At 37.3% G+C, this 11,677-nt stretch overlaps 1 protein-coding gene across 1 annotated transcript; it reads left to right on the top strand.

Annotated features, from left to right (window-relative positions):
- Positions 1 to 5,073: 5,073 nt before the first annotated feature.
- Positions 5,074 to 10,004, top strand: LOC141348975 (uncharacterized). The gene is made up of 5 exons (XM_073865679.1): positions 5,074 to 5,207; positions 5,342 to 5,665; positions 5,919 to 6,041; positions 7,395 to 7,486; positions 8,502 to 10,004. Exons 1-5 carry the CDS (start codon positions 5,159 to 5,161, stop codon positions 8,595 to 8,597), a joined length of 684 nt encoding a protein of 227 aa, XP_073721780.1. The 5' UTR covers positions 5,074 to 5,158; the 3' UTR covers positions 8,598 to 10,004.
- The last annotated feature ends 1,673 nt before the right edge of the window (positions 10,005 to 11,677 follow it).

An 11,677-nucleotide genomic window follows, 5' to 3' on the forward strand; every position in this document is an offset into this window, starting at 1 on the left:
AGCAAACGAGGCTTCATTACGTCATAACTGTTTCGAAATGTTTCGAAAATCCGATGATTCACCACTAGGGGGAGTTGTAAAAAAGTGTAAAATGTTTGTGCAGAACTGCTTTTGCACTATTTTGACCAGCAGGTGTGCGGTGTTTCGAACGCTTCTAAAACCTGAATCAATTTTCGAAGCAATTGGTTCAATTGATTCGAAGCATTTAAAAAGCTTTGTTTCTCCCATCACTACCGCCACCTACTGTTCCATCTATGACATATTTCCTCATTTCATATATAGGGAAAAAAGAACAACAACATCACAGAATTCTGGTATAAGCAGTCGCTGCGTATCCAGCTCCTAAAGACCAGCTTAAAACGTGACCAAAACACAGCTAGACCAGCTTAAAACGTGACCAAAACACAGCTAGACCAGCTAAAAAAGTGACCAAAACACAGTTAGACCAGCTTGCTACATCAGCAAAACCAACTAAAACCAAGCTGAGGGACCAGCTAAAACCAGCCAACCAGTGTATGCTGGTTTTAGATGAATTTTTCAGTAGGGATGTCACTCTTCTTGAGTGTTGTATTAATTAAAGAGCTAAACAATGGCCATTTTTTTTGCAAATACTAAGATCATTGCATTTTAGTCAGAAAAAAATGTAATCTTTAAAACTTTTACTCTTATGAGCCTTAACATCGACATCTAAAAAGGAAAATGGTGTTAAACAGCACTAAAAGTGCTATTGGCTCGCAATCATAGGGGAACCATATTGTGCTATGTTGATCCATAATTGCTGTTATATTCATGCTTAAACACCACTTAGGGTTCTAGAAAGCTGCTATATACTGTAGGTGATCTGTTGCGCTAAAATGGTTCTCCTATGATTTGTGTAGCACCATGTATGAAATGTATGAAATCAGAATGGACTCTATTTACTTAGTTAATGAAATGTATTTTACTAGTCTTGTGCTAAACAATTTATCCATGCAAGCCAATCCGCCCCCTCCCGAAAAAATTGTCTTCATAATCTTTAATCAAAATCTGAAAATACACTTACCCTAAGAAAGGCGGTCTGATGACATATTTGGCAGAACACTCATTCTGATTTTTCTAGATCCAATTTTTCTAATCAAGCCACACCTTCTATTTTCCATTTTTATAGTTAACCAAACAGATCCAGTAACTCTAACATACAAGTAAGCATAAAAACACGACAACAACAAAAAAAATTGTTGTTAACTTAAAAGTATGATTTCATGCTAAAAACTCCCATGACTTTCTTGGAAACACAAATGGAGAAGTGTAACTAAAAGTGCTGGCTCCTCCTTTCCAACTACATTGTCAGAAAATAATTTTCAAAGCATGTAACCCAATTGTCACTGGGACTTTCAAAAAGTACATTGTTGCATATTAGTACCGAGGTCAGGTGCAAATAACAAATATATCTTATTAGTACCTTAAAAACTGCATATTAGTACCTAAAGGTACATATTTCTAAGTAGGATCTTTTTAAAGGGTAGGGGAGAGCGGGGCACAACCTAACGCTTTTTGACTTTGGCTCTATCATTAAAAAAATATTTAAGTTAGATTAATCATTTTTCACACAATCAACACAAACATCTGTTTTACAAATGAATACTTAAAGTTTGTTTGTGCGACCTACAGTTATTGTACAATTACACTTAAAGTGACAGGAGTGTAAACGTTACCCCATAGAGACAGAGCGCAGCGCGTCATAACCTGAAAACCACGCCCACCGGGGGGGGGAAGGAATCCAACTGTCTCCATTGACTTTGTATTGCGAGAAGCCGCCTCCTTGTCATTTCTGACTTATAACAAAACACAGAATAATGCCTAAAAGCTGCTGTGTGACCATATGTACAGCTAACAAGCCAAAGAACACAGAAATAAGTGTTTTATAAGCTGTAGAGCCGGACGCAGTTTTACTAATAGGAGTACTATGAAAAGTTGCCTGTTTCCATTTCTGTGTCTTTAAACGCTCGTTTTTTTGAAGTTGAAAGCTTATAAAAACGTATTTGGTTTTTTTTGGCGTGTTAGATGTACACCTTGTCACACAGCAGCTTTTAGGTATTAATCTGTTTTTAAGTTTAATCTGTAAATAAGTTTTTATAAGCTGTCGACCCCAAAAAACGAGCGTTTAAAGACACAGAAATGGAAACAGGCAACTTTTCATAGTACTCCTATTAGTAGAACTGCGTCCAATAGGGGGAAACGTAGTCGGCAATCCACTTTATTCTCCTTAAAGACTGGGTTTTACGGCTCGACAGCTTATAAAAACTTATTTCTGGGTTCTTTGGCTTTTAGCTGTACATATTATCACACAGCAGCTTTTAGGCATTATTCAGTTTTTTGTTATAAGCCAGAAATGACAAGGAGGCGGCTTCTCGCAATACAAACTCAATGGAGACGGTTGGATCGCTTTCCCCCCCGGTGGGCGTGGTTTTCAAATTTGCATAACTGCGCTCTGTCTCTATAGGTGGGGTTCACTGTAACAAACAGAAGGTTTGTTGTAACACCTGATAGAAATATGCTGGTGAGCCCAGTTTCTGCCCCCTTGCTCCCTTCACTTTGCTTTACAGCCCAGGACATTCACCAATGAGGAGACGAAAGTGGCGTTTGTTCTGTCTCTCCTGACTGGTAAGGCTGCCCTCTGGGGGACGGCGGTGTGGGAAAACTGAGACACCTGTTGTTCTTCGTTCTCCACCCTGTCAGAGGCGATAAAGAGGGTCTTTGATCCCTCCGTCGCTGGGAGAGAAGCCGCGAGACTCCTCTCCAATCTCTGCCAGGAGGAGAAGTCAGTTTCGGACTACGCCATCAAGTTTCGCACCCTGGCGGCAGGGTGCAAATGGAACGAAGAAGCGCAGCGGGACCATTTCCTGCACTGGCTGGCTGACCGCATCCAGCGGGAGATCCACATCATAGACTTACCCACTCCTCTCAACGGTCTGATTGATCTCGCCATCAGGGTTGATGCACGCCTCACCTAAGCCACACGTTGGAGGGCTACAGCACTTGGTTCCTGATAAGTTTAAGGTTGTGGGGGATTGGCCATCCCCAGATTTTTGCAAGGCCCTGCAGAGATTTTTGGGGTTTGCCAATTTTTACCAGCGTTTAATTCTCAATTTCAGCCAACTAGCCGCTCCTCTGACCACCTTGACCTCGACTTTTTGAGCGTTCTGATCGCACATCTACTCCGAGCGAATTTGACCAGAGACCCTATTTGTCTCCACTCTCAGATGGGAGATCGAATCGAAGGTTTTGACAGCCTTAGAAGGGGTAACGCGCTTGCTCCGTTGCCCACCGAACCGCTTATTCGTGCCGGAGGAGTTAAGGTCCAACGTTATTCAGTGGGGTCATTGTTCCAGTGTAGCTTGTCATTCAGGCAGGGTAAGTCGCACTAAATTTCTAGTCAAACAATGATTCTGGTTTACGACATTCACGATTTTGTTTTGACCTGCTCAGTTTGTGCCACAGGTAAGACATCTGATCGCTCTCCTGATGGGTGACTTCAATCGCTGCCAGTCCCTTCGAGACCCTGGTCCCACATCGCGCAAGATTTCATTACCGCCCTTCCACCCTCCCAGGGTAATACAGTGATTTTAACCATATTGGACCGGTTCTCGAAGGTGATTCCTTTCATTTTCTTGCCCAAATAACTATCAGCCAAGGAAACAGCGGTAACTGTCGTAGACCACTTCTTCCATTTACATGGCATCCCGACAGACGTGGTCTTTCCCTATTCGTCTCCAAATTTTGGGGAGAGTTTTGCAAGTTGTTAGGAGCGACTGTTAGTCTATCTTCCGGGTTTCATCCCCAAAGCAATGGTCAAACCGAGCGAGCCAACCAAAATTTGGAAATGGTGTTGCGATGTTTGGTCTCCAAGAATCCTTCGTCCTGGAGCCAAAATCTCTTTATTGTGGAGTACGCACACAATTCATTGCCAGTGTCATCCACGGGCTTATCACTGTTTGAGTGTAGATTAGGTTACTAACCACCTTATTTTCCCAGTCTGGAATCTGAGATTGCTGTCCTCTCCGCTCACGCCTTAGTCCGGAGTTGCCACCTTACCTGGACTAGAGCTTGTGAAGCTGTGCTCCGGGCCGGGTTGCGCACCAAGGGTAAAGCTGACATGTTGTTGACATGTTTAAAATGCTGTTATGTTTTAGGTATTCAATTCAGAAATAAAAAAACCTTAAAACGAAGAATTTTACCTTTATGCCTCCAAAACACTCTTTGTTCAATATTTTAACCAAAACACATCAAAACTTTTCATCAATTCACAAGAGATCTTCTGACAGTAAGAGAAAAAGACCAAAAGCAAAGATTGCTCGGCCCTGTAGAAATATTTAAAGTAGCCGTGTTACAATTAACCCTGAGTAGTTTGTGCCCTGCTCACCGTTACTGCCCCAGTGACAGCTGGGGTAAATACATATGATGATATTATTAAGTTTATAAAATAATCTAAGTTTTGAGTGACATTTATATTAAAAGGTTTTTACAAGGTTCATTGTCAGGCTCTATGCACCGTAAAAAGTGAAAGTTGGATTAACTTAAAAAATCACTTAAATTGGTAACACCTAAAAAATTTACATTTTCTCCTAAAGTAAAAATTGGCTTGAAAAAAATGGTCTTCTCAGGAACACAAAGGGAGAAGTTCACCTAAAAGTGCTTGTTGCACAAAAAGTTTCTACAGAAAAGGTAAAAAGCCTGAATGGTACTTTGGGAAACCACAAAATGATTATCTATGGCAGTAGTGTGTAAAATTGAAAGTAAATTATAGCAAAACCGATTTATTATAATACCTAAGGCAATGCATGAGGACATCCAAAAAATTGGCAACTCAAGTTTTTTAATCCATTGATTCAGTTTTGACATCTACTAGAGAAACATCAACCTGTTTTAAGCTCAAGAACACATTGCTAACAAGATATACCGCTGCCTATTAGTAATGACACACTTTAAACAACACAAGAAGTTATAAAGCATTTGTGTGAGTAACTGAGTGTATAAACAGGATTTTGAAGACTAACAATGTGGTCAGTGCAAACCTGACTACTTCCTCATGATGTGGTGTATAATACACTCAGCTCTGAGCTTCAAAACTCTGGGTTAAAGTTTCTCTATATATCTGTGAGGAAATCTAGACTGCATCATGTTTATGGTCACACGCTTTAGAGGGAACATCATGAGGTTACAGTTCTGTAAGTTATTTCTGTTTTTATTTTTCATATCTTTATTTATGTTTTGTCATACATGATGCATAAATAGATCTGTGATGTTTGAAGGTTAATAATCGTTATTAATGTCTGTTTTCAATTTTGTTTTCATGTCTTAGATCTTCTCATATGGGCTCAAACTTTAGATGCTTTGATGGATAAACTAACAGAATTGGGACAGAATGTGACTATAAACTGTGATCTAGATGTGAAAGAGGTTAACTGGTTTTTACTAAAACTACCAGATCCATCAGTTATGATATTGCGCTCCATGAAACATGAACCTTTTTACTACAATGAAACATTTGCAAAAAAATATTTTATTCAATCAAAACATCAACTGTTTATAAATAATGTCACTCATGAGGAGATAGGAGTTTATTACTGTATGAACACAGACACAAAAAGCAAACTATTCAGTGCCACCAGATTACACATCACTGGTAAGTGATTAAAGTTATAATTTGTTATTTGCTATGTGCTGTTTAGATACAAACATGCTAGAACATAAATACTTATAACTACAAACGTTAAATAAAGCCTTCAGTGTTTGCACAGTGCTAAATATACAGTACTATAGTCAACATTTGAAGTGAAGTCTTACCAACACCCAATACCCGTTCTTGTCTTTGGACAACTTTGATGAACTTTTTTGATCCACTTCAAATGTTGAATAATGTATGTTTGAAATTACAGAGTCAACTTCAGAAAAACAAAATAATACTAAGACGAATTGTACTGAGCAGTCATCTGAACAATGGCTAATTATATCCATCATATCTGCTTCGTTAAATGCTGTTTTGCTCGTTGTGGTTATAGGTGAGTGATTTCTTTTCTCTACTTTAGATGTGAGATAGATACACTACAGTCTTAAAAGAAAAGTTCAACCACAATTTAGCATTTGGCATTATGTACACATCCTGCTGTCATTCCACATTTGCTAAATGTTTTACAATGTCCTTTATATGCTGCACAAGGACTAGGGTTAACCCTAACCCTAACCCTAAGGACTATCCACCTTGTGTGATACATTTCTAAAATCCTTTGAATTAACAAAACACCGTTAATAACTTAAAATAGTAGCTTTGAATTGACTTGCGAAACCAGGTTGTTTTTTTAGTGCATCCACTACTTACGTCTATAATAAAAATAGCATGTTACTACCACGCTGCAAGTTTTAAAAATTAATTTATTCTGTCTGCAATCCAGCTTTTGAATATTACAAAGTAAACCTGAACTGAAACATCCTACTTTCATAAAAAAATCCAGATTATTTACTCACCCCCATGTCATCCAAGATGTGTTTGTCTTTCTTTGTTCAGTCGACAGGAAATTACATTTTTTTAAGGAAAACATTCCAGGATTTTTCAATGGACATCAATGGTTTCAATGCAACTTCAAGGTCTCTAAAAAATCCCAACTGAGGCATAAGGGTCTTATCTAGTGATAATACCAACTTCTCGTCTTGCACCAGCCGTGTGATGCATACAGCGCAATCTTATGTATTGCAAAATCATGTGGAATGGTCACGCATTTGCGGACCATTTTAAACAATAAACTGACACAAAGACATTAATAAGTATAATTTCAAACACAACAATCTGAATGCTCATCTTTCTCCACACTTGTAAACACTGAAGCAATAGTTTCCACATATGTCATGGCGCGTCACACGGCTCGTGCAAGATGAGAACTTTTTATTCTTGCCAAAAATTACAACTGTTTTGGTAGATAAGATCCTAATGTCTCGGTTGGGATCTTTCAGAGCTATTTAAAGCTGCATCGAAACAGCAATTTTAAACTGCATTGAAACCGTAAACTGTTGAGGTCCAACAAAGTCTATTAAAGTAAGAAAAATCCTGGATTGTTTCCTTTTAAAAAACAAAAAATGTTCTCCACTAAACTATTTATTCACTATGCTAATTGTTAGGTGGTTTATATAGACATATGTATATATGTGTTTTTTGAGTTTTTATTGAATGTTATTTTATGTGATGCAGCTCTTGTAGGGTGGAACATAAGTTTGCCTTGCCTTAAACAGTTGGCCTACATGACAACAAATGTTTTGGGTGTTATGCCATTTTGCAATCTAGATTTGAATAGTCAGTATTTTCATTTGAATGTTGTTACTCTCTATTTAAGTTCAATCTGTATTCACCTTGTTATTCCAAGGACTAACGAAAGTGTTTGTGTGTGGAAGTAAGACAACCAGCAAAACCCCAAAAACTCAGGATAACCTGCCACAACCTGAAGATTCGGGGCAGGTAAACAGCTAATAAAATCACAACATGAGTTTTGAAACAATTTTAAAGTTATTCACTGTTCAAAATCATAGAAATTCACAGAATTGCATCTATTGGCTTTTAAATACTTAAAGCAACATTACACACTTTTTTGAAAGTGGGTTAGTGCTAAACAAATTTGATCTCCTTTGGGTTTAAATGCATATATTGTTTTATGTAATGTTAAAAATATTTCCTTATCTTTAAATTTAATGATGTAGAAGATTTGAAGTTGTGTGACATTTATTGTGTGACAGTTTTACATTTAAATGTGTCTTGTCTTTTTAAGTTTGTTAATGCCTGACAAAGGTCAGTGGACAAAAACTCTGTATGTGTTAATTCAAAACTGTAAATGTGTTAAATGTTTAGTTGTTCACAACTTAACAATGTGAAATGAGTAGTACTGTGCGCGTGTGTTAGCGAGAAGTTTAGCAAAAGACAACCAATCAAAAACTGCCTCAGTACTGACCTAATTTCATGTGCTTGATGTGGTTACAAACCCTTCAAATACATATAGTGTCTGCGTCTGAGAGAAATGTGTGTCTGCAAATATGCATTAACTGGAGTTAGGTTATTTTAGTACACTCTTGAAAAATAAAGGTGTTAAGTTTCTTCTCAGCGATAGAAGAACCATTTTTGGTTCATCAATATTAAATCGAAATAATGTTTGAGATGAATTCTGAAGATGTTAAAGGTCCTTTATAAAACCGTTCAGCCAATAACGGTTCTTCTGTTGCATCGTGAAGCGTCTTTATTTTATAAGAGTTTAGCAAGAGTGAAAACAACCTTATCTGATTTAAGACGCAACATTACCACAGATGCACTTGTTTGTCCAGTGTTACTGATCTTATAAATCTGCAAATAAAAACCCAGATAAGGTTCACAAATGATAAATCATAAAATCTGACTTCACTAGATTTACAATGACCATGAGGCAACGTGTCTAAACATGAACATCAGATGCTAATAATGTATTCTTTCATTGTTGTTGTTTCAGTACGCTGAGGTGACTTTTACCACACGGTGCAAGCCCATCCAAATCAACAGCACTTATGCACTTGTACAGCTGCCTACATCTTGTAACAACAAATAACTTTATTTAGTTTCCTATTGCGTTATGATTTACTTTGTTGTGCTCTGTATGTAAATGTAATAATGTGTTATTATTAGATATGACATCTCTGTGGGAGCGGATGTTTTAGAAATAACAACGGAAGTTGTGCTTAACATGTTCTTTTAATAAAGAGTCACATGGGACACGTAAATAAATGATGACTACATTTTCCTACACTTTTAGATAAAAATGGCTCATAGCTGTCACTATAGGAGGACCGTTTCAAAAAATGCATCTTTGCATCTAAAGAGTTTATTTTAGTACATCAAAAGTGCCAAATGTATAAATATCTGTACCTAAATGGTACATATTTGAAAGCTAGACTGTACTAAATGACATATAAAATATGAAAAACTAAATGTATATAAGCTGAATCTCTTATAGATTTTCAGTAAAGCAACACATGCACAGCTTCACTTTACGTGGCTAACACCTTGTAACCCATGTGTTGCATGTTTTTCTATAAGCTCAGAGACATGTTTCACAATACAAACCTCAAAGTCTGGCCTACTTTTTAAATCATTTAGTATATATATTGTTTTAAAATAAAGGTGCTTCACTATAGAAAAATAATTGTCATCTGAATTGTTTCATAAAGACCCCTTAACATCCAAATTACAAAGTATATATTTTTTTGTAGTCCATAAAAGTTCTTTGGATGATAGTTTTGGACTAGATTAGTCTTTAAGGAGCCCGGAAGAGTGCATGTCACATCTTACCCCATCTCCCACATCTCTGACCTCATTTATACAACACACATTTCCTATCAGGCCTTTACTTCCTCATGAAGTTACAGCATGCTTACCATTACCAACATAAATTGGTCAGCAATAGAAAGCATGCTGACCTGCAGTAGCTAGCTATGGTTCACCAGCTATGCAGCGGGTGTTAAAAGCTCAAGAGTACTATAAAATGTCTGGGTTATTTTTTAGCCATGTTTGGTAAATATTTGACAGAACACACCGCTGGTTTAAAATTGACCCAATGCTGCATTGGTATAATCCAACTGCTGTTATTATAACTCATGGTGTCAAAACAACAACCCAACACTGGGTCATTTTTAACCCACCATGTGACTCTAAGGTGCAATAACCTCACCTTCACTATATTACTGCATTACTATAAATACTACCTTACCCGCAAATTAATATGATGAAGTTTGTTTTGCATGAGAGCAGAGACTTTCTTACACTGTGTTCCAAACAACTTTGGTGACTTTGGTAAAAATTTTCTCCTTGCTGAGCATTAAGATGATATAGACACACATCCTCTTTCAGGCAGATTTGCAACATTTCCAGTCAATTAAAACATGTTCATTATTTCCCAGAAGTTAATGGTTTAACTATTTTCTTAAAGGCACATTCCACTTTTTTTGAAAATATGCTCATTTTCCAGCTCCCCTAGAGTTAAACATTTGCTTTTTACCGTTTTGGAATTCATTCAGCTGATCTCCGGGTCTGGAGCTAGCACTTTTAGCATAGCTTAGCATAATCCATTGAATCTGATTAGACCATTAGCATCACACCTAAAAAATAATTAAAGAGTGTCGATGTTTTCCAATGATATTACGCAGCACTTGAAAATAGTCCCCTTGGTTACTTTCAATAGCAGGGGACTATTTTCGGCAGTGCATAATATCATTGTGCCTGCTGCAGCCATGTTACGGCAGCAAAGTCCTTGATTATTACGCCAGAATGAGAGTATAGTTCCTAGCCTTATTGGCCTTTTGATATTTTTCCTATTTAAAACTTGACTCTTATGTAGTAACATCGTGTACTAAGAAAATTAAAAGTTGAGATTTTCTAGGCAGATAAGGCTAGGAACTATACTCTCATTCTGGTGTAATAATCAAGGACTTTGCTGCCGTAACATGACTGCAGCAGGCGCAATGATATTACGCAGCAGCTGAAAATAGTCCTCTGCTATTGAAAGTTACCAAGGGGACTATTTTCAGGCACTGTGTAATATCATTGTGCCTGCTGCAGTCATGTTACGGCAGCAAAGTCCTTGATTATTACGCCAGAATGAGAGTATAGTTCCTAGCCTTTTCGGCCTTTTGATATTTTTTCTATTAAAAACTTGACTCTTATGTAGTAACATCGTGTACTAAGACGGACAGAAAATTAAAAGTTGTGATTTTCTAGGCAGATATGGCTAGGAACTACACTCTCATTCTGCCGTAATAATCAAGGACTTTGCTGCCGTAACATGGCTGCAGCAGGCGCAATGATATTACGCAGCACCTGAAAATTGGGGACTATTTTCAGGTGCTGCGTAATATCATTGGAAAACATTGAAACTCTTTGGTTATTTTTTAGCGTGATGCTAATGGTCTAATCAGATTCAATGGATTATGCTAAGCTATGCTAAATGTGCTAGCGCCAGACACAGAGATCAGCTGAATGGATTCTAAAATAGTAAAAATCAAGTGTTTTACTTTAGGGGAGCTGGAAACTGAGCATATTTAAAAAAAGTGGAGGGTTCCTAGAAAGCCACTTTCTATTTTGTGTAGCTCAACAATCTATTTTGTGTTTGCTGCACATCAGCACTCTTTGGGTTTTATCCACTGTGATGACTGATTATGGGGACATGGGGTTTGTGTTTCTTAATATTTATTTTCTAGTGAAACAGGAAGTTATGACTGGACAACATCATGTTTCTGGTCAGTGTTAATATACTTTAGAGATATTTTAGTCATAAACATTTCTAGGGGTGCCATTAATTGTCCGCTCGATTCGGGATTATTTGCGCTTGAACAATTATATATTTATTTAGATTTTTTAAATGTAATTCCCATCGTTTGGGCCCCAAGTACCTATTTGATAATCCGGCCCTGACTAAGAGGATCTAATGAGCACTGGTCACTGCAGCAGTTTTATAAGATGTGTATGGCCTTTACTTAAGCAAGGGGGCGACATATGGCTAATATGAAAATATTAACATCATACAAATAGGCCACAGCTATATTAAATGCCATTTTTTGATAACGACATAATCCTAAACAAAAAATATATCTTCTATATAAAATGGCACTGTTTAGTAAAAAAAATTAATACAGA

Source organism: Misgurnus anguillicaudatus, unplaced genomic scaffold (assembly GCF_027580225.2).
Source record: "Misgurnus anguillicaudatus unplaced genomic scaffold, ASM2758022v2 HiC_scaffold_32, whole genome shotgun sequence".
Lineage (NCBI taxonomy): Eukaryota > Metazoa > Chordata > Actinopteri > Cypriniformes > Cobitidae > Misgurnus > Misgurnus anguillicaudatus.

Bases quoted from the DNA above. Each gene is read 5' to 3' on its own strand.
- LOC141348975 (XM_073865679.1), top strand. From the start codon at position 5,159: ATGTTTATGGTCACACGCTTTAGAGGGAACATCATGAGGTTACAGTTC. The intron at 5,666-5,918 runs GTAAGTGATTAA...TTGAAATTACAG, and splicing joins CACCAGATTACACATCACTG to AGTCAACTTCAGAAAAACAA. The intron at 7,487-8,501 runs GTAAACAGCTAA...TTGTTGTTTCAG, and splicing joins AACCTGAAGATTCGGGGCAG to TACGCTGAGGTGACTTTTAC.